Source organism: Carettochelys insculpta, chromosome 20 (assembly GCF_033958435.1).
Source record: "Carettochelys insculpta isolate YL-2023 chromosome 20, ASM3395843v1, whole genome shotgun sequence".
NCBI classification, from domain to species: domain Eukaryota; kingdom Metazoa; phylum Chordata; order Testudines; family Carettochelyidae; genus Carettochelys; species Carettochelys insculpta.
In genome coordinates, this window is record NC_134156.1 from 19,587,563 (window position 1) to 19,615,321 (window position 27,759).

Sequence of the window (27,759 nt, forward strand, 5' to 3'; positions counted from 1 at the left end):
CCTAGCAGCCATGTATCCCACTCTGCTGTTCTTGTGGGCCGCTCCTCTAGCACACTTTGTCATTGCAGACCGTGGTAAGTATCTTCACCTTTTGCATAGCAAATTATGATCGGTATTGTGAGTGGCCAGGGAGGATGGGAGCACCCTGGTGATGATGGGGGTTTGGCAGAATCTCTGGATGTTTTCAAGCACTGGAAACATTGTAGATCTTTTCTTGATGATCACCCTGCATCACCTCGATAGGCTGAGCACATTGCACATGCCAGGGGCTCCCTACATTTCCCAGATTCCCCCACTCTCCAAATTCCTGTGTGCCACCCACCTCACCACCTCTCTCTATTTCAAGGACTTTGTGGTACCTTGCCCCTCCCTGCTTCAAGCCAGGGACTCCGTGTCCCTGTAGTCTCCCACCACCCCATATCAGGATGGTCTATTCTCCCACGATGCCAGCAGCTCTGTTTATCTTCCAGCTCCCCTTCCCCATGTCAACAGTCCCTTATTCTCCCACTTTCCAGAGACTGGGTGTGCAGCTCAGAGGTTTTGCTCTCCATTTGATTTTTGAAATTTCTTTGTTTTAGGACTGCTACTTTTAAATCCGTTACTGAGTATCCAGGGAGATTGAAGTGCTCTCCTACAGGTTTCTTTACATTACCATTCCTGATGTCTGATTTATGTCCATTTATTCTTTTACATAGAGACTGTCCAGTTTGGCCAATGTAAATTGCAGTGGGGCATTGCTGTCACATGATGGCATATATTATATTAGTAGATGTGCAGGTAAAGGAGCCCCTTTGGTATGGTTGATGTTAGGTCCTGTGATGATATCACTGGTGTAGATATGCGAGCAGAGTTGGCAGCGAGGTTTGTTGCAGGGATTGGTTCCAGGCTTAGAGTTACTGTTTTGTGATCTATAGTGGCTGGTGAGGATTTGTTTAAGGTTCGCAGGCTGTCTGTAGGTGAGGACAGGCCTGCCTCCCAAGGTCTGTGAGAGTGAAAGATCATTGTTCAGAATGGGTTGCAGATCACTGATGATGCATGGAGGCCTTAGGTGAGGGCTGTATGTGATGGTCAGTGGTGTTCTCTTGTTTTCCTTGTAAGGCCTGTATTGTAGCAGGTGGCTTGTGGGTACCCATCTGGCTCTGTCAATCTGTTTCCTCACTTTCTTAGGTGGGTATTGTAGTTTGAGGAAAGCTTGGTAAAGGTCTTGTAGATGTTTGTCTCTGTCTGATGGATCAGAGCAAATACGGTTGTACCTTAATGCCTGGCTGTAAACAATGGATTGTGTAGTGTGCCCTGGATGGAAGCTGGAGGCATGTAAATAAGCATAGCAGTCCATGGGTTTTTGGTATAGGGTGGTATTTATGTGACCATTGCTTATCTGCACAGTAGTGTCCAGGAAGTGAATCTCTTGTGTGGACTGGTCCAGGCTAAGGTTGATGGTGGGGTGGAAACTGTTGAAATCATTGTGGAACTCTTCAAGAGCTTCCTTCCCATGGGTCCAGATGATGAAGATGTCATCAATATAGTGTAGGTAGAGGAGGGGTACTATGGGATGAGAACTGAGAAGGCGTTGTTCCAGGTCAGCCATAAAAATGTTGGCATACTGTGGTGCCATGCAGGTGCCCACAGCAGTGCCACTCATTTGAAGGTATTTGTCTTCAAATCTGAAATAGTTGTGGATGAGGACAAGGTCACAAAGCTCTGCCACCATTTGTGCCCCGGTCTCATCAGGGATAATGTTCCCAAGAGTTTGGAGTCCATCTTCATGCGGGATATTGGTGTAAAGGGCCTCTACATCCATGGTGGCCAGGGTGGTGTTTTCAGGAAGATCACCAATGGATTGTAGTTTCCTGAGGATGTCAGTGGTACCTCAAAGAAAGCTGGGGGTGCTTGTAGCGTAGGGTCTAAGTAGAGAGTCCACATGTCCAGACAATCCTGCGATGAAGGTGCCAATGCCTGAGATGATGGGGCGTCCGGGATTCCCAGGTTTATGGATCTTGGGTAGCAGGTAGAATAAACCTGGTTTGGGTTCAAGGGGTGAGTCTATGTAAATTTATTCCTGTGTTTTTATAGGGAGGGTCTTGCACTCGCACTTTACAAAAGGAACTTCTCTGCCCTAGAGAACTTCTCCACATTAGACTGGCAATGGGCCATGTCCCCCCTGTCGTATCTGAGTTGTTTTTTCCCCTTTTCATACCTACTACTAATAATGGGCCTTTTCCACCCTGACTGAATAGACCTTGTCAGCTCTGGTCCTCCCTTTTACTGGGACCCCACTCTTTAAATACCTCTCTGAACCCCCCACCCCCAACTTATGCATCTGATGCATCATGCGTCTTTGCCCATGAAAGCTTATGCTCCAAAATATCTGTTAGTCTATAAGGTGCCACACGATTTCTTGTTGTTCTTTGTGGTTGAGTTTTCTGAAGCTGATAAATATCTTCTGCCCGGTACAACTAAAACTTTTTTATTGAAAAGTGCTTCCTTTCTTCCAGTTTGCCCCAAGCCTCCTAGAGTGCCTTTTGCTCACGTTGATGTAGACAAGAGAGTTTATCAGTCAGGCGAAGAAATTATATACACCTGTGATCCTGGTTACAGCCATCATAGTGGCTCAAGGAAGTATACTTGCCCTTGGTCTGGTAAATGGCCTATCAACACAATGCAATGTATACGTAAGTAAATCATAAATACCATTCCTAATATGATATTCTGCTGCTATAGATTGTGTGTTGGTTTGCAAGGGCTGCTCCTGAATCTGGTAAAGTGGGTCTTATTTCATGAAAACTCTTTACCTAATAAATAAAATCGTTAGTCTTTAAGGTTATATAGGACTGCTTTTTTTAGTTCATGTGATATATCTCATTGTGATGCCTTTATCTGCAGTGTTCTTGCCTTTACAGTCTTAGAACGCGATGTTGCACTCTGTTCTTAGAATGTAAAGTGAGCAGCCATTTTGTTAGCAGAGTGGCAGCCATTAGAGAGGGACTGCCTGCTTCACTCTCTGTTGGGAGCTTTGCTTATTTTTTTTCCTTGTGGATTACCTTAATACAAAATAAAAGACACGTAAATTGAAATTATGTAGAGTTGATTTTTATATATTGAAAACTAACAATTTATAATGTTTATAACTAAAATTGTAACTCAGCTGTTTCATCCTTACAATTGTAAGGTTCACTTATTATACTGTTTTGAAACGTGAGGCTAAAATAAATTTGACTGCAGTGGCATCTACACAAATATATTTTTATTTTCCAAATTCCAGGCTCAGACCCTGATAAGTTTCATCTTTATTGACTTCCATCATAGACCGGTTATGTATATCACATGTTTTGCATAGCCCTTGGACAATCAGGGAAAAACAATTTAATCAATAAGAAATTTGCAACTATTTTAAGTATATTTTCATTTCAAATATAAATGTATAGAGTGATGAAAATGAGTACAGGAAACTGGAGAAACTTGAATTATACTGCAGGTTGAATCTCTCTAGTCTGGCACCCTTGGGACTTGACCGGTGTCTAATTACAGAATTTGCTGAACCATGAGAGCTCAATATTGTCCAACAGCTCTGCATTACCAGCACTTCCACTGCTTACTGGGCTTTTAGAAGACATTTAGGAGTAAATGACAGCTAAATAGCAGCACAGAACACTGAGATCCAGGACTGGAGGCAGTAAACAAACTTTATAGGACCACGGGAAACTTGGCCACACCTATGGCAAGTGGTTATTTGGCTAACTAAAATCATGCTGGACCAGGGAGTGCTGGACTGGAAAGAGACAACCTCTAGTCATTAAATGATCTAAATGCTATCACTGCTTTATTTTTTATATCATGAAACAATATCATCCTCTTTCCTCTTTATATAACAGCAAAGAAATGTCCTTATCCTGGACCCTTGAAAAATGGAATGATTCATTTTACAGACTTCAACTATCAAAGCTTGGTACACTTTTCATGTGAAGCAGGGTAAGTTCTCACATTACCATGCTGTTAAAAATAACCTGAATTACAATGTTAATCTGTAGAATCCTACAGCTTTTTTCAACATGTTAAGGTAATAAATGACAGCCTCTGATTTTATTAATTGAGAAAAGCTACAGAAATGATCCATTTCATATTTTACGATGGTGAACATAGGAATTGTGTTATTGCATTAGACCAATGATCCACACAGTTAGGTAGCCTGTCATTAAAGACACTAACCAAGACTTCAACGAATATTGTTAAACACCAATCATGGACACTTACAAAATGATTTTGTTATGTAATGTGATACCATTTAAACTACATAATAAATAAAATGAGCATACTTCTGAAAAGTAAAACCAGGACATTGTTGCATGTTTTATGATTCTCAAAATCTGTGATATTGGTTCTTATAGATATCAAGCTTCCAGCTTTCTTGTAGTTGCCAAGCTTGAATAACATAGAAGAGTTATGTGTTGTAAAAAATTCAACCTTGAATGCTGTATTGGATGATCAGTTTAACCCAAGCAGTAAGCTTAAGGCAAAGAAAGATTAAAGCTGTTTTAAAAGTTCTAAGTAAGCTTCTGAGAACTGTTGTCTATGTCACTGGAAAAACTCAGCCCCCAAAGCGGTCATCGTGTATTGAGTTTAAAATGCCCAGATATAAGAGAAATCCAGTGCAGTGAAATTGCAGGCTAGGTTGAAAAATTAAAACAACAGCATTGCGAACCCCTCATTAATAAGGCTTGGTCTTCACTAGGTCTGACAGTTGACTGCAGATGTGCAAGTCTAGCTATGGCAATTGTGTATTTAGAGTGACTGTATCTGCAGTTGACTGTAAGGTCCGCCCTCACCGAGGGAGGTCAACAGAAGTGCTTCTCCCATTGCCCTCCCTTGTTCCTTACAAGAGGAGGAGTACAGGGGTCAACTCCGGACCCAACAGAGATTGATTTCACTCGTCTTTACCAGTTGTACAAAATCAAACTCCAGAAGGTCTCATGGTAAGTGTAGACATACCCCAAGAAGCGGCAGTAGCCTTGAGAATGTGAAAAATCAATGAATGGATTGCGAATAATGACAAACACTTAGAACGACTGGTGCTTCCATCAGGATAGCACAGAATAAAGCAGATGATTCCTCAAGGCCAGGACTGCTGATGGAGGGGTGGGGGAGTGGACACAACAGGGGCTAGTGCCATAGGGCGTGGCAATTCAAAAGGGCCTGGGACTCCCAGCCACCGCTGCTACTGCACTAGCTGAAGCCCTTGGCCCTGTAAATTGTTGCTAGAGTCCCATGCACTGCCTGGGGAAACAGCAGTGTGCTCTGGGTGGCTCTGAGGTCTGAGTTGGGGGGCTGGGTGTCACAATACTGTCCAGGAAGCACTGAAGGCTCACTGCTCCTGCACCCGACTCCTTCCACGCAAGGTCTCACCCATTCTGGAAGTGCAAAGCCTTTTCCCTCAAATTGCCCAGGGGCTCAGCGAGTCTCTTCTGCTTGAAGCACACCTCCCTCCCATTGAATCTCCACATGGACTCCAGTGGATGTTGGACTGGACCATCGAGGACAAATCTTGGTCCTGTTACAGTGAATGCTGAAATTCCCATGGACTTCAGTGGAATGAGGATTTGGACATCAGTGGGGAAGCTAAAGTTAGTGGGAAGACAGACAGAGATGACTTTGGGACCCCATGAATTGAGCTGACAAAGAGTGAGGGAACAAGGGGATTGAAAGTTCAAATCAACAGTGATTTCCAGAGAGCACTCCTCAGACTGAGATGGTGGGGAAACAAGGTCACACGGAAATGGCTGTTTCAGAGGTGCTGCAGCTGCTACACAACTGATAGAAAAATTCTTCACTTGCCAGGAGTCAAGATCTGATGTGGCCATTGGCCATAGCTAGATGCGGGATTTTGCTATGCCCAAAAAGATTCAAGAAATAGAATAGTCAAAACAGCAGGAGTGATTTTTACACTAAAAAAAAATGTTGGTGTTACCTCCCCTCTCTACACCACCTTTGCAAGTACCTTTCATAGAGCTTGAGATGAACTCATATGTTGGAACTCCATAAAAATGCAGGTTCTTTGGGCTGAAAATACTGCTCCTGTCTTTCCCAGCCCATGAATGAAAAACTGAGATTAAACCCTGCTTTGATCTCTTTATGAAGCAGTGCAATACATTTTTACCCAGGGTTGGCTGGTTTGGAAAAAGTGGTCTTTCTGCAATTTTGGAAATTAGCATATGCTCAAAAGAAGTGGCTAAGGAAAATACTGAGACAGATGTTTGATAACAGCCTGTTGGCAGCACAGGAAATATAGTTAGATGCTGTTTCCTTGTTTTGAAGTGCTCTCAGGTAACATTAAAACTGGGAAGAAATCTGTACAAACAAATCACGAGTGAAAAATATTGTAGGTATGCAAAGTGTAAAAGAAATACTCTATCAAAACATGCCTTATCACCACTCCAACATGCAAATGAGCAATCACCTCTCAAGCCACCTGTTTATATATGCAATTATGTAATGTGGCTGCACAGTTGACTCTCAGTTTTTGTGGGGTCAGCTAAAGGAGCTCCACTGAATGTAAGATTCAAAAATAAACAGCACCCAAAACTTGGCTGTTCACCTGTGCTGCATTATTAATAGATCATCAGTGCACTTTGCATCCGATGTTTTTATTATTTGCATCAGACCAGAGATGGGGAAAAGTTACTTGAGTAAAAGTGTGGTTGCTTGTGTGTGGGGTGGGGGAAATGTATTTAAGTACAAGTCACTGGTGTCCCTCTGGAAAACTACTTGAGTAAAAGTACACATGCACATGCAGAAACACACGCAGGTCACATCTTTGTTGTACTCAAGTACCTGGAAGTGAAAGCAGCTGCACTTCCACTTAACTAATTTTTTGGGTATTTTTCCACTCTGCATAACACCTTAGGGAGTATGCCAAAGGGAAGCTGTGCCCTCCGAAGAGGTCAGGGGCAATGCTCAGTGTAATTTTTAATATCTGTGTACAGAATAAATTGTGTTATGTGCACCGAGGCATGTGCTGATGTGCACCATCAGTAAAAACACATGATGACAGTTGTGGACACTGGAACTCTGCTAATCAACTGGGTGGCAACTGAATCTCTCCTGGTCATCTGCCCAAGGACACAGCTTAGAGGAAATATTGGATCTGGGGTTCAGCTGACCTCTGACAGACCGTGGGGGGCAATTAATTACTCAGGAAAGCACTTTAATATGATAACATGAAGCTATGCCTGGTAGTGGCTAGCAAGGGGAAGAGGGGTCACTGGGGAGAGGAACTGTTCTCAGAAAGTAGGAGAATAGGCCTATGGAAAAGGCTCCTCAGAGGAAGCCTGTGATGGGCTTCACCAGCAAGAAAACCAAAGAAAAATGCTCCTCAGTGAGTGTTTGTGACAAGAAGGGTCCCTGAACGCTAAATCTTAGAGAAATCTGGCTACCTGGAAGGTGGTCACTGTGCAATAAAGCAATAAAACCCTGGGAAAAGAGAAATTTTAGGCTGTTCAGCACCTCCAGGCTTGGCAATCCACAGTCCTAAAATCTCTGAACTTGCTGCATCTTCTATGAATGCAAACTTTTCTTGAGTCCCAGCAGCTTCTTGCTTGAACGCTGGCACCTTGTTCATTACAAATTAAACACTGGTTCAGATGGTGACAAGTATCGGAGGGCTAGGCAAGTTAATCCATATCTTCAAAAACAACAAGAGTTCTGTAGGACCTTATAGACTAACAGATATTTTGGAGCATAAGCTTTCATGGGCAAAGACGCCCACGAAAGCTTATGCTCCAAAATATGTTAGTCTATAAAATGCCACAGGACTCTTGTTGGTTTAGACGGTGTCATTCAAATTGCTCCTCTGAGAATCACAGCATAACAAGTAGTAAACAAAGGTGTTTATGAGATGTGGCACAATAATGGGATTTGATTGAGGGACCTTGTTTTGCTACCAGTTTTGCGGTGTCTAGGTGTGCAGTATAGAAATGACACAAACAGGGTTCTGGAGCTTTTCCTTAAGCCTCAGGGTAAGTACTTTCAATAATACAATCATGAAAGTCTGTAGATAACCATTTTAGAGGGAATGTATATGAGAATTAAACTGGGGTGACTAGTGTCTACTGGTAAAATTATGCATTGTGATATCTCCCTGAAGTATCTCATTCTGTAGAAACAGAATCGACGTAATTGTCATAGATAATTAAGCACTGCTCCCAAGAAACCATTTATTGTGGCATCGACTGTGTTATTGACCAATCAATATTCTTTTATTCATGTATACACTGTATTACTCAATTCTATTAAACAGTATCTCAAATACTATATACAGTTGACCGCAGAAGGCATTGGCTTCTCATATTAGTTTTCTCCTCTTTTGAAAATGTGCCCTGAGGAAACTTGCTTTATTTGTGTATGGCCAAACTTTTCAAGTTTAATCAAAATTCCTATTAAAGTCAATGGGTATTTGAACTACAGAAGAATTCCAGGATCAGGACCGTATGGACCCATGTATGTCTCCTTGCTAAGTCTCATTTACAGAATTACGTGTCCCTCTGATAAAGATTATTTCCATTCTGCTAAGTGTAAATGGTTTCAAACTTGGCTGATAAATGGGTATCTTTCTCCTCAGATACACGCTTAATGGAACAGACACAATCCAGTGCATGGCAAACGGACAATGGAATGCAACATTACCAGAATGCCAACGTATGTGTCTCAAATGTTAAAGAAATTCCCTGGGCCTTAAACTTATTTACACTCAAAACTTTTTGATGTCATTCTGGCCTTTGACAGACCTTCAAGATGGACCTACATCCCCTCCAAGGTGTCTTAGCAGCACCAGAGCAGTGTAAAGGGACCTTAGGGCAAATAAGAATCAGACTGCCTGTGTTTGACATATAGAGAAATAATTGTGTGATTTTTTTTATGCATGAATTGTTAAAAGAGAAATTCAGTTTAATAATCTGTCAGAAGAATGGGAGTCTGGAACTCCAGAATACTAATGGTGATGATGGAAGTCACTTTGCCAAGTATGGATACTCAGGTGGCTGATAAGGCCAATCCTTGAACCACAAGTTCTATTACTGCGACGACAAATGTTTTCAGGTAGAGCAGGAGGCTGTTGACCATGACTGGAAGCCGGTCTCTACTTCCTCTTGCACCTTTTGTCCTCCTCAGCTTTTTAGCAGGGAAGTTCAAAATGCAGGGGACCATCATGTAGGACTTCTCTCCATTCTGAGCCATGGAACAGAGATGATGCAGATTCCCTGTGGTTTGGGCAGGACATTTACCCTCTCTGCTTCAGTTTCTCCCTCTGTGTAGTTAGGAGACGGCTACACTCCTCACCCCACACCTTGCCCAGGGAACTGTCAAGTCTATTGGTCCCTCTTCTGGCATCTCTTTAATTACAAATTAAATACCAATTTAAACAATTTGCTCTTCTGAGAAACACAATATAACACACAGTAAATAGAGGCTACTATGACATTCAGTAAATCAACAGACCTCATTTTGCTACTCTGGTGTCGGTGTTTTTTTATTTGTCATCATAATCTAGCCCTCATAGACATACAATGAACGCTTTGAGAGAATTACAAATATGCTGTAATTGTCAATGTAGTATTATACAGTCTGTAAAAAATTACAATAATACATTAATTACAAACATTGATGCCACTGAGCCTTTTAATTTTATCTTATTGTTTCAGCAAATATATTTCTCTGTAACGGTATGCATAACTCCACCACAGCCTGGTGCTCTTTCTTATGTGATGTTCCTCAAGACAGGAGGAACTGCTAGGGCAGTGATACTCAGACCTCTGGTTAGGGAGCCGAATTGGGTGATTGACATTACCCAAAAGAGCTACAGCTGTGTGAATTCATTGTTTCATTTACTACAGTACTCTATAACCATATTTAAACAGTATGACAGACAATATTTAGCGCATGTGTATTGGTGTTCTCAGTAAGCTGAGCACATGGGTGACATCCCAGGAGTGACTGAGTTGCTGCCCAGGTGATTAGCAGAATGCCCAATGCATGTGTTTCTCCTGGTGGTGCACCTTTGCACATTCCTTTGTGCACGTGGATGTTAAAAATTAGAGGGAATGCTGATTTGTGTGCGTGGATGTACATACATACACAGGTGTACTGTATCTATATCAGCAAAATAACTGACCAAATATTATTAGTTAACTAATAACAATTGGTTAATAGTAGTGAAAGAATCCTGACTGATTGATAACTTACACTGGTTAATAATTAAATCACACAGAGTTTCAGTATCATGTGCTGCATAGAGTCGCAGGAAGCACATTAAAAAGCCACTTGCAGCTTGCAAGCTTCAGTCTGAGTATCACTGAGCTAGATTTTTAACATACGTAAACTAATGAGGCTTTGCTCTTCCCAGCTGTGACCTGTGCTTCTCCATCACTTCCTGAATTTGGAGTTATTTCTTACCATAAACTAACACCTGGAAATGTGTCTGTCTTCCAAGATGTGATCGTTTTTGAATGCTTATCATCTTTTGCATTGATTGGAAATGAAACAGCTACGTGCATGGCCAATGGGAACTGGAGTGATATACCAGAATGCAAGTGTAAGTAAATATATTATCACTTATTTACTTTATTGTTATTTATTATTTTAAAAACTTATTATAATAACTTGCATAAAATAGCATGAATGATTTTTAAATTTAACTAGAAGTTGAACCTCCTTAATCTGCCACCTGACCGGTGCTGTACAAGAGAATTTGCCAGGCCCTGGGATGTCAATATTGTCTAGCAGTATTACCCACACTTCCACTGTTTACTGGCCTCTTAGAAAAAAACAAAGCAGCAGAAATGTAGCACTTTAAAGACTAACAAAATGATTTGTTCAGTGATGAGCTTTTGTGGGACAGACCCACTTCATCAGATCAATTTGATTTCCAATAAAGGCTCTTAGAAGATATTTTGGAGTAAATTAGAGCTAAACAGGAGCACAGAGCCAGGACTGGTGGCTGGAAACAAACTTTATGGGACCATGGGAAACTTGGCCACACCCATGATAACTGGTCATCCAGCTAACTAAGTCATGTTCCACTGGTGTGAAATCAAAATTGGACCCATGAAACTATTCCACTAACAAAGCAGTGGCAGCAAACTATTTCATCACTTTAGGAAAGTCTGGGCTAGATTGTCACTTCAGCGAACCTGTGCCAAAATCTACCATTTTAGGATCTGATTCATAGAATACAATGAAAATATTGCTAAACAAATAATACTTGTTCTTTTCTAATGTTTTCCCCTTTTTTCATGGTATATCTTTGTGAAAAAGGAACAAAAGGAAGTTTCAAGATGAATTGTATTTTCCACATTATATAGTATGTCTTAAACTGCTACAAGTGAATTTTGTTTTTTTCTACAACAGATGTACAATGTCCACAGCCAACAGGGATAGAAAATGGTTTTGTAAATTTTGCAGTGCGTAGAACCTACCATTATATGGAAAGCGTTGATTATGGGTGCCATAATCGTTATGTGCTAGACGGACCAAGGGAATCGAGGTGTGAAAAAACAGGCAGCTGGTCCACCAAACCAACATGTAAAGGTATGGATAGATGTACTCCCTATTTAAAAACCATCCCATGACTTGTATTTTCCTAAAATCATAGCTCTGCATCATGAGAGATGTTTTTGTAACAGTTCCCCATCGCAAAACAAAGCAGAAAGTACAGGTTGAACCTCTCTAGTTTGGCACCCTCGGAACCTGACTGGTGCGGAATGAGAGAATTTGCTGGACAACGGGAGGTCAATATTGTCTAGTAGCATTACCAACACTTCCATTGCTTATTGGGCACTTAAAAGACATGTAGAAGTAAACTGCAGATACATAACAGCACAGAACACTGAGAATGAGGACTGGTGGTTGTACAAACATTATGGAACATGGTCACACCCATGATAAGTGGTTCTCCATCTTACTAAAATCATGCCGCACAACGGATGTTGCCAGAAAAGAGAGTGCTGACTAGAGAGGTTCAACCTGTACAAATATTTCAAACTGAGGCCTGTCATAAAACACAAAATGATTATCTGGTTCAAAATCCAACCTAGTGTGAGCAAATACAATTGAATTGACTTCAGTGATCTTGCACAAACTTACACGAGGTCTGAATTCTCCCATTTGCTCACCTTTTGCACAAGTGAATGAAAACACTGTACTCTGGTCAGGTCTATGTTAGAGACTTTGCTGATGTTGCTTAGAGACACATTGCTTAGAAGCACATCCCTCCCCCGCCATTCACCTTTTTAAAGAAACATTTTTATACCAGCAAAAACCTCAATGAAAGGCTATCCCAGCAGCAAATCTTTTCTAGGGTAGACTTGTATCCCCTATTCACCATTATGAGAAGTAAGATTTTCTGTGATGTCACTTAATTTGTTTTCCATCAGTAAAGAAGACTATTAGAAACATTAACACTTTCAAATAATGAAAAGGGTCAAAGATGCAGTTTACTTGGATGTTCCAAAGAAAAGATACATTTATAAATTACCTATAGAAACCAGACATTTGACCACATTCATCAGTTACATGTATTCATCAGAACTAACATACGGACAATAAGTCAGAGAATGGGATTTTCAGAAGTACCTAAGTGTGCTTCAAATTCACTTAGCCACTACTGAATATCCTACACCAGGTCTATACTCAGGTAACAAGGTAAGTGGCCAGACCTGCATGAGCCACATGATGGTCTACTTCCAAATGCTATTTTTATATGTTCTTCAAAAGACTTAGGCTACGTCTACACTAGAAGCATCTGTATACAGAGGTTACTGTCAGAAGAGTTGCTCTGACAAAACTTCTGTTGACAAATCACGTCTACGCATAAAAGAGATCGATTTCGTGATCCACTCTGTTGACAAAAAGGCCCCCCAGAGCAACTACATGGCTTTTTTGGCAACAGTTTCTGTTCATAAAATGCATTTTGTGTGTAGACGCTCTTTGAGTTTTGGCTACAACACTCTCTCATGTAAACGTAGTCTTAGTTATTCATTTTTTTAAAGAAATAGGACTCTTACTATTCAGAAATACCTTTTTCGCATTAACTGTTTTTCAGCACCATGTAAAATACCAGTTAACAGAGCCACAGTGTTATACAATGGCCGGAAGATAAAGGTTCAGGATGACCTCACTGAAGGAATTCAACATGCTGAAACTATTACCTTTTTCTGCAAAAATAAACAAGAAAAATGTGGCTATTCTGTGCCCACTCAGTGTATTGATGGCCAACTCACAGTGCCTTCCTGTTTCAAAGGTATGCGCTAACTGTACATGGGCTTACAGCTTGGAAGATCTTGATTATATGTATCAGAGAGATAGCCGTGTTAGTATGTACCTTCGAAAACAACTGATGAAGTGGGTCTTTACCCACGAAAGCTTATGCTCCAAAATATCTGTTAGTCTATAAGGTGCCACAGGACTTCTTGTTGTTCTTGATCATATGGGTGGTGTTTTCTTTTAGCCTGAATCCACACTTAAGGGCTGAAGCTTTTGGGTTGGAGAAGGGTAGTGGAAGAATTCAGTGGAAGACTTCAGTGGGAGAAATGGTCCCAGCTATGGAGAGCATGGACAGAAAGTCTTTGATTTCAGAGCAGTGCTCTGTGTCAGCTTTTTCCACAGCAGGGCTACCATGTATTTTGGGTGGGATAAAACACCTATCAGTGAATCTGTGACTTTATGAATTGACTGGTCAAAACTCTCTATGGAGGAGGATTGCATGGATCACCTTTATGGCTTTCAGATCCTAGAAAACTGCATTCATCTTTGCAATTGCTCATGCTGAAGCTATTTATTCAAGATCTGCACAGAATTGTGGGGAGGAGGAACAAAGTGGTAATCCACTTTGAGTTTTTGACATCAGGATCAGAAAGTGATCAATGGCTTCACTGAAGAACTGAGGGTGAAGAAGCTGAGTTGGAAATGCAAAATGTCTCAAACAGAAGTGGCAGTCAGAATCTTTCATATTAATTTCTTTATTAGCAGCTGGGGAACTATGACAGCATGTTCACAAGAGGAAGTGCTTTGTGTTTAATTTTGATCCCACAAAAAGTTCCTCTTAAACCTTCATGTCATTTGAAAATGGAAGATATGGGCTATGTCTACACTAGCCCCAAACTTCGAAATGGCCATGCAAATGGCCATTTCAAAGTTTACTAATCATAGAATCATAGAACACTAGGACCGGAAGGGGCCTTGAGAGGCCATCGAGTCCAGTCCCCTGCCCCGACGGCAGGACCGACCACTATCTACACCATCCCTGATAGACATCTATCTAATCTGTTCTTAAATATCTCCAGCGAGGGAGATTCCACAACCTCCCTTGGCAACTTATTCCAGTACTTGACCACCCTGACAGTTAGGAACTTTTTCCTAATGTCCAACCTAAACTTCCCTTGCTGCAGTTTAAGTCCATTGCCTCTTGTTCGCTCCTCAGAGGCCAAGAAGAACAAGTTTTCTCCCTTCTCCTTATGACACCCTTTAAGATATCTGAAAACCGCTATCATGTCCCCCCTCAATCTTCTTTTTTCCAAGCTAAACAAGCCCAATTCTTTCAGCCTTTCTTCGTAAGTCATGTTCTCCAGACCTTTTATCATTCTAGTTGCTCTTCTCTGGACCTTCTCCAATTTCTCCACATCTTTCTTGAACTGAATATTCAGTGCCTCATTAGCATGCGGGTGGCCGCGGCACTTCGAAATTGACGCAGATCGCTGCCACGCGGCTCGTCCCGACGGGGCTCCTTTTTGAAAGCACCCCACCTACTTCGAAGTCCCCTTATTCCTATAAGCAGATGGGAATTTACATGGCCATATTGAAGTTTGGGGCTAGTGTAGACACGGCCATGGAGAGAGAAACTCATGTAATGCCTTGTGGTGGAAATGCCTGCTCTCATATTTTGCATTAGCATCAGAAGATGGTCACAACTGTTGATGAAATAGGCCCTTGAAAGGTATCTTTCTGTGGCTCTTTTGCAGTACTGCCAAAGTTCACTAGGTAGTATCCCATGATTGTAACTTACTTCAGTTGTTACATATTTTAAAGGGTCTCACCTAGATTTGTAACTTCTTGTTTTTGACAGAAATTGGAAAGTTCTCTTTTTGGAAAACTGATCCAGCAGACTTGACTCCATGTGATGCCTCAGTGAATTGAGAGGAACTATTTGGTTCTGTTTAACTACATGTTGTATGAAAATAAAATTGTAAAGATGGAGAAGATATTTTAGGTCCCAAGGAATGTATTCATCCCTAACCCTACAAACTGTATACTCTCAATTGCTTGTCCAGCAATGTCATTAACAACAGTCTGTATCTCTCCTGAAATACAATGTGTTCCTTAGCTCACTTTTCTGTCCTTCTTAGTTGAATGTCCCTATGCAATTCCCCTGCTTTGGTATTTACACTGCTTATGTACTTGAAATTTGTTCTCAAATCTCTGGCCTTATACCAACAGAATCCTTTCAAAGCCAAGATATATTGCTTATACTTATTACTTTTAATATTACCTGGTCATTAGTCCAGTTCTCTAACTCTTCCGTTTATCATTTAAAGCCAGCTTTAACTGTATCCATGCCGTATTGTACCTTTCCTCATAAAGTGTTGCTGACTCTGTATTGTGTGTTATCTTTCTGTGTGTGTATGCCCTGTCTGTGGAAAGAGGCCTTCTGGGGGCATTTACGCACCTGTTTTGTCCACAGAAACCTGTCAACGAGAGGTAGCTGAGAGGCAGAACGCTGTCAGGGAAAGTGCTGGGTTTTGTCGATATGCTGTCAACAAGAGGCACTTTGTGGGTAGACGCACAGCATGTTTTGTCGACAAAACTCTCCAGTGCAATTGTAGCTTCTCAGGAAACATCTCTTTTCCTTGAGGGGTAGTCAGACTTAGTTGCAGCTTCAGGTGCAGAGGGTGGAGACTACCCAGGCTAGGGCAGGACCTACAGGGATGATATTTGTCATGCACCTTCTGATCCTTCAGAAACTCCACTGGCTAAGATAATATGCTCTGAGACTGCACTGCCTTTTCAGCAGTTCCTGGTGCCAGGTAGCAGCAGTAGCACCAGGAGCCAGAAAGAGTACAGAAGCCCCAGACGTCTTTGCAGATAACTTTAACTGCCTACAGATTTCTTTCGATCTTCAATATTTCTTGGCAGGCCTTGTGACCCAGTCTCCCGTGATCAAGTGTGGGGATAGGAAGGTAAAATCAGCTTCCTGACAAAATTATAAGAAATAAACTCTATGAGGAAATCCCCAGAAATGTTTTCTCCTCCAAAGCTGTTCTTCTGAAAATGAGAAACTAGCACAGTGTGGTACTTCTCATTGGCTGTGTCTACACTACCATCTTCCTTCGAGGGAAGGATGGTAATTAGTGTGTTGGGAGTTTACTAATGAAGTGCTGCCATGCATAGGCAGCACTTCATTCAGTAAATTCTCCCCCGCAGCAACTCTGAAGTTTTAAACTTCAAAGTACCGGCATACATCTAGCTGCAGCGCACCTGCCCGTACTTCAAAGTGCCAGGGCAACTTTGAAGTCCCCTTACTCCTCAAAACTTCGAAGTTGCCACGGGGCAGGGGAAAGACTTTGCACAGTAGCACTTCATTAGTAAACTCCCAACACCCTAATTACCACCCTTCTTTTGAAGGAAGGTGGTAGTGTAGACACAGCCATTGTGAGTGATGGTATGTAGTGTTATTGTCGCCATGTTGGTCCCACAATACTGGACAAAGTGGGTGAGGTATTATCTTTTATAAGGTCAACTTCCATTGGTGACAGACAAGCTTTCAAGCTTACATGGAGCTCTTCTGTGATAGTGGCAGAATGAAACACAAACTTTCTAACCCCAGTTGCTGTAGTAAGCAAATCTTTAGGAAAGAAAATGGTCATGTGCAAACATATAAATTGATACTTTATTCATCCTAGAAGAATCTAATACAAATGAGACTTCCTATAAAAATACACGTTCTGTTGCGAACGTTTATTTCATTTCCAAAGGCCAGTAACTATCTCACAACTTCTTATTGTCACAGTGAGAATACTGAATACTATTCATGCTCTGTTGAGCACAGTTCTGGAATCTTAAAAATCCACCTGTTGTGTAGGAGGAAAAAGTATATAACAGGGCCTCAGTGCTACTCAGTAGCATACAGATTGCATGACAACTGGAAGGTTCATTTCCCTGCGCTCTGTAAGATTTGGGTGCATAGCTTTCTTTGCCTGTTCTGAAAATCCCAGTGTCAAACAACAGAAAATGACTTAGCTTTTACTTGTGATTCCAAATACATCTGACATAAATATTTTATGTTATTTATCTTATTGATTCTAAGTGCCATAGTTAATTTTCAACATTGCAACTAATTGCACACTGTTGGACTTAAAAAAATGGTCACACAAACAAGTTGAGCAAAGGATATAATTTCTGGTCTCTAACCAGGCTTTTTTAGTAGATTATATACTTCCTCCATCTTATGGTGCAGAGCAGTAATGAGATCAATAGCTAGATCTGGTGAAATCCATTGAACATCTACAGTAGCTAAGCTGATGAAACTCTTGATTATGTAGGATACCAGCCACTATTCACTTATCTCTCTGATAAGTACCATCAAAATAAGAAAGACATTCAAATATACTTGAAAATGTGTGTTGACCTATGTATATCAGGGACCCAAACTGTTATTAAAAGTCCTGGTTTGTGCAGCTGAAATGTCATTCTTCTGGTATTGGTACACTTTTAGGACTTAAAGAAGAAAGGATGGCATTTTTAATTACAAATGGGATTGGCTTGTGTAATTTATTATGTACATTGGACATAAATTTTTAAATAAAGTATTTTGAGCTCACGTGTTCCAGCTCCTATTAAGAAAATGGAAAAACCCCATTTGTGCAGTGTCAAGTGGGTCCACTCATATTTGACAATGATACACAGGGGGTAGGGAGATTGTTTTTATAACAAATCTTTCTTGTATAATTCTATTAACTTTTAATATGAACATTTTCAATGCTATGCAGATGCAAGTGGCAGCAAGAGTACTTTAAGTATCTGGAAAACATCACTGTGTGCACCACTTAATTACCTACATTAAGTCTCAGTCTATAGAAGAAATAATATGGCATATTATAAGTAGAATAAGAACCACAGCAATACAAGAGAGCAGTTCAAACCACTTCTAGCAGGGAACAGATGTATCTGTAACTGAATAGGAGGATGGGCCAATCCAAGACTATTTTTTCATCCCTCTTTCAAGTGGAAGGCATGGGAATTAATTTCCTATTGACCTGTCAGAATGGAATTATGAATGTTAGTATTTAACTCAAACACTTTCACGTAACATGGTACAATCAGACTATGGCACTGCAAGTAACAGCTGGATGTTCCCATTTTGTGCCAAATAAACATGAGGAATAGTGCATAAGGCGACAACGAATCTCTTCTTGGGATTGACGTTACTTGTAGTTAAAAAAAAAATTACCGGTGTAAACTTTCTCTTCAGCCCTAGGTTTCCTAGAGTTGAGGCAGCTTAAACTCAAAAAGGATGCATACAATTAATGGAAATGTGGACAGTTGACTGAGGAGGAGTATAAACATATGGCTGGAGAATGCTGGGCAGCAATGAGGAAAGCAAAAGCACAATTGGAACTGAAGCTGGCAAGGGATGTGAAGAGTAACAAGAAGGGTTTCTACAGGCATGTTAACAATAAACGGGTTATCAGAGAAGGTGTGGGGCTGTTACTTGATGAGGGAGGTAACCTAGTGACAGATGATGTAGGAAAAGCGGAAGTACTGAATGCTTTTTTTGCCCCAGTCTTCACGGACAAAGCCAACTTCCACATCATGGTCCTAGACAATGCAATATGGGAAGGTGGAGGGCAGCCATCTGTGGGGAAAGAACAAGTTCTGAGCTATCTAGAAAAACTAGATGTACACAAATCCATGGGTCTGGATTTAATGCACTTGAGGGTACTGAGGGAATTGGCACAGGTCATTGCTGAACCTTTCACCATTATCTTTGAAGACTCTTGGAGATCGGGGAGATACAGGGTGACTGGAAAAAGGCAAACGTAGTGCCCATCTTTAAAAAAGGAAAGAAGGACAATCTAGGGAACTATAGACCAGTCAGCCTTACCTCAATCCCTGGGAAAATAATGGAGGGAATCCTCAAGGAATCCATTTTGGAGCACTTGGAAGAGGGGAAAGTGATCAAAAATAGCCAGCATGGATTCACCAGGGGCAAGTCCTGCCTGAACAACCTGATTAGCTTCTATGATGAGGTAACAGACTCTGTGGATATGGGGAAGTCAGTGGATGTGATATACCTTGACTTCAGCAAAGCTTTTGATATGGTCTCCAGCAACATTCTTGTACGTAAGTTAAGGAAATATGGATTGGATCCTTGGACTATAAAATGGATAGAAAGCTGGCTTGACGGTTGGTCCCAATGGGTAGTGGTCAATGGCTCAATATCTGGATGGCGATCAGGTTCAAGCAGAGTGCCACAAGGCTCGGTTCTAGGGCCAGTGCTATTCAACATCTTTATTAATGACCTGGTGAGGGACTGGACTGACCCTCAGCAAGTTTGTGGATGACACAAAACTATGGGGAGAGGTAGATACACTGGAGGGTAGAGAGAGAATCCAGAGTGACCTGGATAAATTGGAGGATTGGGCCAAAGAATTCTGATGCAGTTCAACAAGGAGAAGTGTAGAGTCCTGCACCTGGGGCAGAAGAATCCCAAGCATTGTTATAGGCTGGGGACCAACTGGCTCAGCAGCACTACAGTGGAAAGAGAGCTAGGGGTTATGGTGGATGAAAGGCTGGATATGAGTAAACAGTGTGCCCTGGTAGCCAAGAAGGCTAATGGCATATTAGGGTGCATTAGGAGGAGAATTTTGAGCAGATCTAGAGTAGTTATTCCCCTCTATTTGGCACTGGTGAGGACACATCTGGAATATTGTGTCCAGTTTTGGGCCCCCAGTATAAAAAGGATGTGGATTTGCTGGAGCAGGGTCAGCGGAGGGCAACAAAAATGATTAAGGGTCTGGAGCACAAGACCTATGAGGATAGGCTGAGGGATTTGGGCTTGTTTAGTTTACAGAAGAGAAGACTTAGGCCTGATTTAATAGCAGCCTTCCACTTCCTGAAGGGGAGCTCTAAAGAGGAGGGTGAGAAACTGTTCTCAGTGGTGTCAGATGGTGGAACAAGGAGTAATGGTCTGAAGTTGAAGAGGGAGAGGTGTAGGTTAGATATTAGGAAAAACTACATGACCAGGAGGGTGGTGAAGCACTGGAATGCGTTGCCTAGAGAGGTGGTGGATTTTCCATCCCTCGAGATTTTTAAGTCCTGGCTTGACAAGGTCCTGGCTGGGATGATTTAGTGGGGGTTGATCATGCTTAAAGCAGGGGGACTGGACTATATGACCTCCTGAGGTCCCTTCCAGCCCTAGGATTCTGTGAGAGTTTCCTGCAGACTCTTGTATTTGTCTAGTTCCGTTTGACCAAAGGCTTATGCCTATCTCTTATATCTTGCTGACATTAACAAACTTCACCTTCCTTGTAATAAATCAGCAGATTCACTTTGTGGTTTTATGCAAGAGTGCAACTCTTGCCAACGGGGACACTGACAGAAGAGCTCTTAATCACTATGGGCTTGTCTATACTAGCCCTGTCCTTGGACGAAGGTATGTAAACCAGCCGGATCGGCAAGTAGCAATGAGGTGCTGCACTGCATATGCAGCACCTCATTAGCATAATCCTCGCTGTGCGAACTTCTAAGTTGCGGAGGTTATTGGAAGTGCCTGTGGCTACACAGCTTGCCAGCACTTTGAATTTAGCAACTTTGAAGTTCACATGGTGAGAATTATGCTAATGAGGTGTTGCATAGTCAGCGCAGCACAGCACCTCATTGTTATTCACTGATCTGACTCGTTTACATGCCCCCATCAAAGGAAGGGGCTAGTGTAGACAAGCCCTATGTGTGGTCATATATCTGGTGCATTCATTTTCATGGAATAAATAGGTCCAGAGAATCCATGATGTTAAAACAACTCTATTACTGTACAAGATTAGCTAGTTAAATATCGTGCAGGTTTTTGAGCACAGAGACCTTGGCCTATTTGGCTTCATGGCAAATGCACCACTTTGTTAAAGATGACACAAAAAAGGAAAAACAGTGAAGGCACTGGAAACAAAGTATTTTATTTTAAAAATGTTCTTTATTCCCTGTTCCTTTAGCTGTAGCGATCTACTATATATTTTAGAGAGTTTGTCTTTTTGTTTGATTAAGAACTCCTAAATGGTAAGAGCTAGGACCACCAAATTTGGTATACAACTTCCTCTTATTACAACTTAAAGCAACATAAGGGTTTGGTTGTGCCAGGAAAATGGAATGTGCCTGGAGTGGGCTGCCTTCTCCATACAGAAAATCAATACTATTATAAAACAAAGGAAAATAGAGATTCAACCCACAAAAATAATTTGATAGCAGTTTTCAAAAAAAGAGAGCCTCATCCTGAACTTTTCAAAGAACAGGACAGATTTGGGCAGCTTTTAATACGATTATTGATATTTCCATTTGCATTCAGGGGGATGGGCTGAGAATTAAGCAACAAATCAGTGAATTAATGGCGGTGTCTACACTACAAAAATAACTTTGAATTTGTTTACTTTGAAGTTGAGTGTCTACACACACCCTACTTCCAAGTAAGGGAAAATGTGTGTAGGCTCTCTGCTGGCTACTTTGAAGTAGTACCTAACTTTGAAGTAAACTTTGAAGTTAGTTTCTAGTGTGGACGCACCCAGTGTGTGCTAAAAGATGTCCACTGTAAAACAGTAGCTAAAGGCATATTAAAGTCTTCTGAAAAGCATTAAGTTCAGAATATAAATGACATTGTTTGTTAAGCTAATACAATAACATGTTTAACACCATATCAGAGAGCTTCACAATACTTGAGGAGGAACGAAATATTTGGGCTTTGGGAGAGTGATTATTTCTGGAAACAAAGTTAATTTGCCTTCAAAACAACTTCTACTCCATCCTGCCCCTAGTTTGCCTTTCCTCCCCCTTGCGTATTAGTAATGGGAAAGGAATGAATCAAACATTGCCCTCATCCATTGCCATGCAACCCTACTCAAGAAAACAGAGTTCCACTGATAAAACAGGGCCAAAGAAGTGTCTTTTAAAATAATTTATATTATATATAAACATATTACGGGTAAGGCAAATAATCTACTATATGTTTAAGAGAGTTGTTCTGTTTAATCAAAAATTCCTAAGCACTGAGAGTTAAGACCCTTGAATTCCATATATAGCTTCCTCTTATTCTAACACAGCAACATAAGGGTTTGGTTGTGCCAGATTTGGTTGTATCTAACCCTAACCTTCTTCTACCCACAGCCCCATCTGCTCAATGCTGGGGCCAGAGGAAGGGATATCTCCCCACAGCCATGTCACCCAACCCAGAATAGCCACTGACAGGGGACCAGATGGTTCTCCCAGGGCTCCTCCACCCGGTCTTCCTGGACTAGCCCAGGCAGAAGACATGCATCCCTCTCTTGGCTGTGCTTACTGGAGCTGCAGCGGTCACGGGGAGGTGCTTCTCACCTGGTGCCAAGCTGCTGTGGTGAGAGAGGGTTGGGGTAGACCTCTCTCCCCTGGGCAGCCTGAATAATGAATCAGTCACCCCCAGCTCCATTCTAGAGCAATGATTTAAATAAATCATGTACATTTTCATTTTATTTTCCAAAACCAAAGATTAACTGAGTTAAGGACCCAAGCAATGTCAAGTAAATCTATTTTTTTCAAAGAAAATAAGAGGAAACTCTGCTTTAATGTTATTCACATATTATTAGAGAGGGTGGCAACAGCTCTTTTTGGGGAAAACAGAAAAGTCTAGTTGAGGTGGCCTGGAACTGCTGCTTTTACTCAAGTCCAAACGCATTTCCTAGAAGATGAGACAAACACACAAAAGAGGGGAGGAGAAAGGCAAGCAAAGATCAAACATTCAGCTTCCATCTATTGTGCTGACTCTTGCCTGTGATCTCACTTCTGGAGAAACATGGGGACTGTATAATTTTATCAATTCCTCCAACTCTCGGCACCAGCAAGCTGTTTAAGGCATTCTTTTAGCTGCCTGACTGGGTATAGGCTAGTATTAGTGCTGCAAAAATGCAGTCTTGACTGGCTAAGTCAGACTCTTACAAAAGGGAGAGTAAAAGGGAAAAGAGAGGAAACAGAAGAAAAGTTGGGTGGTGGTAGAGAAACAAGTTGTTCATCTGAGGTGGCCTTTGGGACATAGCTGGAGCTGGTAATGTCATCTGGGTTCTTCTATATGCCCCATTCCAGACTGGTTGTCTCTCAAGATCAGGAAAATGAAAGCCCAGCCTTGTCTCTGTGGATCCAGCAATTATGGTAAACCTCTCTCCTTCTCTTCCACATGTCTCACAGCCTGCCAGGTTGATTCCCCTCCAAAGAATGAGTTTGTTTCTGACTCAAAGGAAGTGATGGGCACAATATGTCATCCCCTCATTATTTTGCCTACTAATTAGGCCTAGTTTCCAACACGCCAATTTTGGTCCTTTGACTTCCCATCTCACACTGTTTGTTAACATGATCTTTACAAACCTGGTAGGTTTTTTTGTTTAGTCAAATTCAATCCATCTATATTCTGTGCCTTTTCCTATTCACATTCGTTACTAGTGACTGGAACATTTTATACACTTTTATCCACTTCCCCACAGCTGAACTTAATTGCACCAAACCTACCAGGCCCCAGCAACATTTCCTACCTCTTATTTTGTGCACCTATGAGCAAATTCTGACTTGCAATAGGACAGTATTCCACTGAAATTGAAGGAACTGAACTTTCTTACACCACAGTGGAATATCTTCTGATTGTTCAATGCAGCAACAGTGCTAATTATATCATTAGTATCACATTACTTGAATGTTGGCTTTAACACATTGCCACTTTGATCCATTCATTTCTCAGCTTTTCAGAACAGCATATAATGAGATGTAAAAATGTCCCAAACTATCTGACAATTTTAAACTAAAGATAATTGCATCTACATTGCCGAATCAGATGTCCTACTGTGTGTGAACTTAACTACTAGATATAATGTCTTTCACCTTATCTACAGAACACTCAGGTAATTCAATTCCTATTTGAAAAATCTCTCTTTAAATATTACTATAATTTATTTGTTTATTAAAATTAATTTTACCTCGCCCCTATCCCAAGTTTTCACAAATAACTGAGGATATTTTTGAGGGGGGGGAACCCTACACATTTCAATTATTTCTGAGAAAAGGGGAAAGATGAACTACGTTGAATATTTTGAGCAAAAAGCACAAAAGAAATATTGGTCTGTGAATAAAGTTTCAGCCACAGACAAATGTAGACTTTTCAAATAAGATAATTTTGTATACTTCCTCCTCATCCCCAGAAATTACATAATTAACTTTCAATGGATAAGCAGCACTTTGAAGACGAATAGTTCTGATGCCCAAACCACAAACAACAGAAACTGACAAAGCTCTTACTTGTAGAGACAGCACAACTATAATATACAGCTATACTGTAAACCAGTGGATATTGTAAGATACAGTAGACCGCGGCTTACGTGGAAGTTGCATTATTGGCAATCTCTGTGTAAGTTGAATTTTTTTACAACTTTGGAGCCAGGAAACTGACCAGCACAGCAACGCTGCCTGTTTCCTGTCTCCTGGGAGCAGAGTAGAGCTGTGAGCCAGGCTCCAGGTCCCCACCACTCACAGGAGATAGGAAACTGTCCAGCACTGGCTGGCTGACTGGCTCCCACAGTGAGGTGGGGAGCCGGGAACCAGGCCAGGCCTGGCTCCCAGCTCCCCTCTGCTTGCGGGAGCTGGGAAACTGTCTGGCATCAGTGCTGGTCAGTTTCCTGGTTCTCCTCCACAGAAAACCACAGTGGTGCGGCTTTTCCCAGCTGGGGCAATCTGGGGAGAAGCCACAGCAGCACAGCTGTTTGTCCACCTGGCTTCCCCCAGCTGGGAGAAGATGCGCCGGGCAGACAGACATGGTGGCATGGCTTCTCCCAGGTGGGGGAAGCTGGGGAGAAGCCACGCCGCCACAGCTGCCTGCCCAGCTTCTTCGAGCTGGGCAGGCAGACAGCAGCAGCATGGCTTCGAGTTGCACTTATCTCACATTAACACAAGTTAAGTGCAACTTGAAATCATGCATTTCAGGGTCTTACTGTATAGTTTTGTTAGAAAATAAACTGCATTCTGTACACACTATATCTGTGAAAACGGCACACTCAATTTTCTTTATACTTCATGAGAGTTTTAGACAGATACGCTGAGATAAAAGTACTTTGGCATATCAGAGGTTAACAGTTTCCTGCTTATCACATCTTGCTGAGTCATAAATAAAAAGGAGAAGCTGTTCCAAAGATGGCTATTAGAGGGAAAAAGTTATGTCTTTGGGTATGTCCACACTACCAAATTTTGTCACCAAAAACTGCCTTTTGTCAACAAAACAGTGAGAGCACACACAATTCGATGTGACTTTTGTGGGGAGAAACACCCATTTTTGGTGACAAAAAATTTCTACCCTTATGAGAGACTTCCTTCTTTTCCCCTCCCTTTACTGTCAACAAAGAGCCAATGTAAACATTGCTGTTTGTTTTGTGGACAGAACTGGCCTCCTCCAGTATCCCATAATGCCTGCCCTGATGGCTTTGCTCAGTGTTTGATCTCTGCTGCCCTGCAGACATGTGCCCCTCCTCCTTGAAAGCTCTGGGAAACATCTGACAGCTGAGTGAGCTACTTGTTTAGGGAACAATCAATAATCATGGGAATGTTCCTCAGTGCAGACAGACTTCTAATGCAAGTGGATGGCGACAGACTGCCGTGCTGTTTTGACATTCCTTACCACAGAGAGCTCACAGAGCTACTCATGATGCTGGTCCCAGCAGCTGAGGAGGCTGTGGGAGAACTCAGAGGGAACCCCAAGATGCACAGGGATCAGCTCTGCCTTCCTACAACATTGCACTGTTGCACTACACTAGCACTACACTAGCAAGTTCTTTCCCTTTTTCCAAAGAATGCGGCTCTTTCATAAGCCCTTTTCTGCTTCCGGATCAGGAAAAGCTCCTTCTTTTTACAGTTTTTTTTTTTTTTTAAAAAAAGCTTGTGTAGACCATCTGTGGGCCCTTTTTTCAAAAGACGACGGATTTTTCAATTCCCACACCATTCTTTCAAAAGAGTGGGGGTGGCGTAGATGTTATCAAAAGAGTGGATCAATTTTGGTTTTTTTTTTGTGCGTGGACATGATCTTTCAAAAGAAGCATTTTTGGAGGAGATCTTACGGACAACTTCTTTTGAAAGATTGCTGTAGTATAGACACAGCCTTGGATACATATCCACAGCACATTGCTCACACTGTTAATGATTGTTCTCCCAATGTGGACCTGATCTGTTGACAGAAGGAGCCTGCGTGAACACCATCTGGAGCTTTTTGATTTGTTGACTTTTGGGTGTTGACACAAGTTTTGTCTAGATATAGCCCCAGCTTCTCCCACTTGGATGAAGATGGAAAATCTTCAGGGGGTTATTTACCTCAAAGTTTGATCATCTGTTTTGGTTTGAATTTTGCTTTTAAAAATAAAGTAATCCCTGAAGAAAGGAATAGGAATAACCTTTACTTGGGACGTTTATTTTTCTTTCCAGCAGCTTACACAGGCATGTTTAGAAATTCATATGATTTATACTAAATTAGGAATTGACTTAATATGACAAAAAATATCCATGCTGGAGAAACCTAGCTCTTTTGAGGACCATGGTAATTGTTTTACAATAAATTTATCTATAGAAAATATTCAAGAGTTGTTTTGTATTCTGTTTTTGTGTCATAGTTACAGTCTGCCAAATTCACAACTACAGATGCCTCTATGTACACTCAGAACAATTCATAGACATATCCAGTTATTATACTTATTCCTAAAAAAATTAGGAAGGTATTTAAGATACTAACAGTTAACGATTAGAACAAAACTTTCATGTGGAAGGGAGATATCAACCCACATATGCTTACTGTAAGATTTCTTGCACTTTCCTCTGAGGCTCCTGGGGCTGGTCAGAGTTGGGGAGGAGACACCGCACTGTGTAGATCCAATTCCTTCATCCCCATCCACAGAAAATAATTAGAATTTCAGCTTAATGCTTAATAAATACACTAGATAATGTTGGTGGCAAATGTGCAGTTAATTGTGCTGAGCCATATGCAACTTCCTGTGAAAAGTAACAAGAAATATATGTGGAAAAAGAAACACTGATCAACTCCAGGACGGCCAAGTCTTGTAAACCCAATTAACATAATACCAGATGCATTTTAATATTAAAAGATACGTTACAGACAACCTACAGAACTCTAGTCTTTTTTTAAAATATACATCAAAAGGACATTAATTATTTTGTAAGCGTTTACCATTCAATATTTATATATATAAATTTCTTATAGTGATCTGTGATTTCATGGTTCCTGTCTTCCTCTATAAGCAATAGGAAAGATATAATGAAATGGTATTATTTAACCTTCCATAAATAGAACAGACAAGCTCACTCGAGTTACATCTTGTGTGCGGTTTATATATCTATGTCTATCTATATATAAAATGTTACATCTCAGACTGGTTACAGAGTCACAGGACAAAACATTCAACAACTTCTTAATTCGGCATCGATGTCATTTGGCAAGCACCCATCTTA

At 41.2% G+C, this 27,759-nt stretch overlaps 1 protein-coding gene and 1 long non-coding RNA gene across 3 annotated transcripts; one reads left to right on the forward strand and one right to left on the reverse strand.

Annotated features, from left to right (window-relative positions):
• APOH (apolipoprotein H) lies at positions 1–15,637 on the forward strand. Its single transcript, XM_075014702.1, has 8 exons — positions 1–74; positions 2,496–2,672; positions 3,873–3,969; positions 8,612–8,688; positions 10,391–10,579; positions 11,395–11,574; positions 13,088–13,285; positions 15,107–15,637. Exons 1-8 carry the CDS (start codon positions 11–13, stop codon positions 15,175–15,177), a joined length of 1,053 nt encoding a protein of 350 aa, XP_074870803.1. The 5' UTR covers positions 1–10; the 3' UTR covers positions 15,178–15,637.
• LOC142023590 (uncharacterized) lies at positions 8,703–27,525 on the reverse strand. 2 transcript variants are annotated; one of them, XR_012648262.1, is made up of 3 exons: positions 27,479–27,525; positions 27,086–27,282; positions 8,703–9,380 (listed from the first exon to the last, which is right to left on the reverse strand). It is a non-coding gene; the product is annotated as an uncharacterized LOC142023590 (long non-coding RNA). The 2 variants fall into 2 exon arrangements; XR_012648261.1 differs by lacking the exon at positions 8,703–9,380 and adding an exon at positions 22,834–22,954.
• Positions 27,526–27,759: the final 234 nt, after the last annotated feature.

Excerpts from the sequence above, each read along its gene's own strand:
- APOH (XM_075014702.1), top strand. The coding sequence starts at position 11 with ATGTATCCCACTCTGCTGTTCTTGTGGGCCGCTCCTCTAGCACACTTT. Across the intron at positions 75-2,495 it reads CTTTGTCATTGCAGACCGTG|TTTGCCCCAAGCCTCCTAGA; the intron begins GTAAGTATCTTC and ends CCTTTCTTCCAG. Across the intron at positions 13,286-15,106 it reads AGTGCCTTCCTGTTTCAAAG|AAATTGGAAAGTTCTCTTTT; the intron begins GTATGCGCTAAC and ends TGTTTTTGACAG.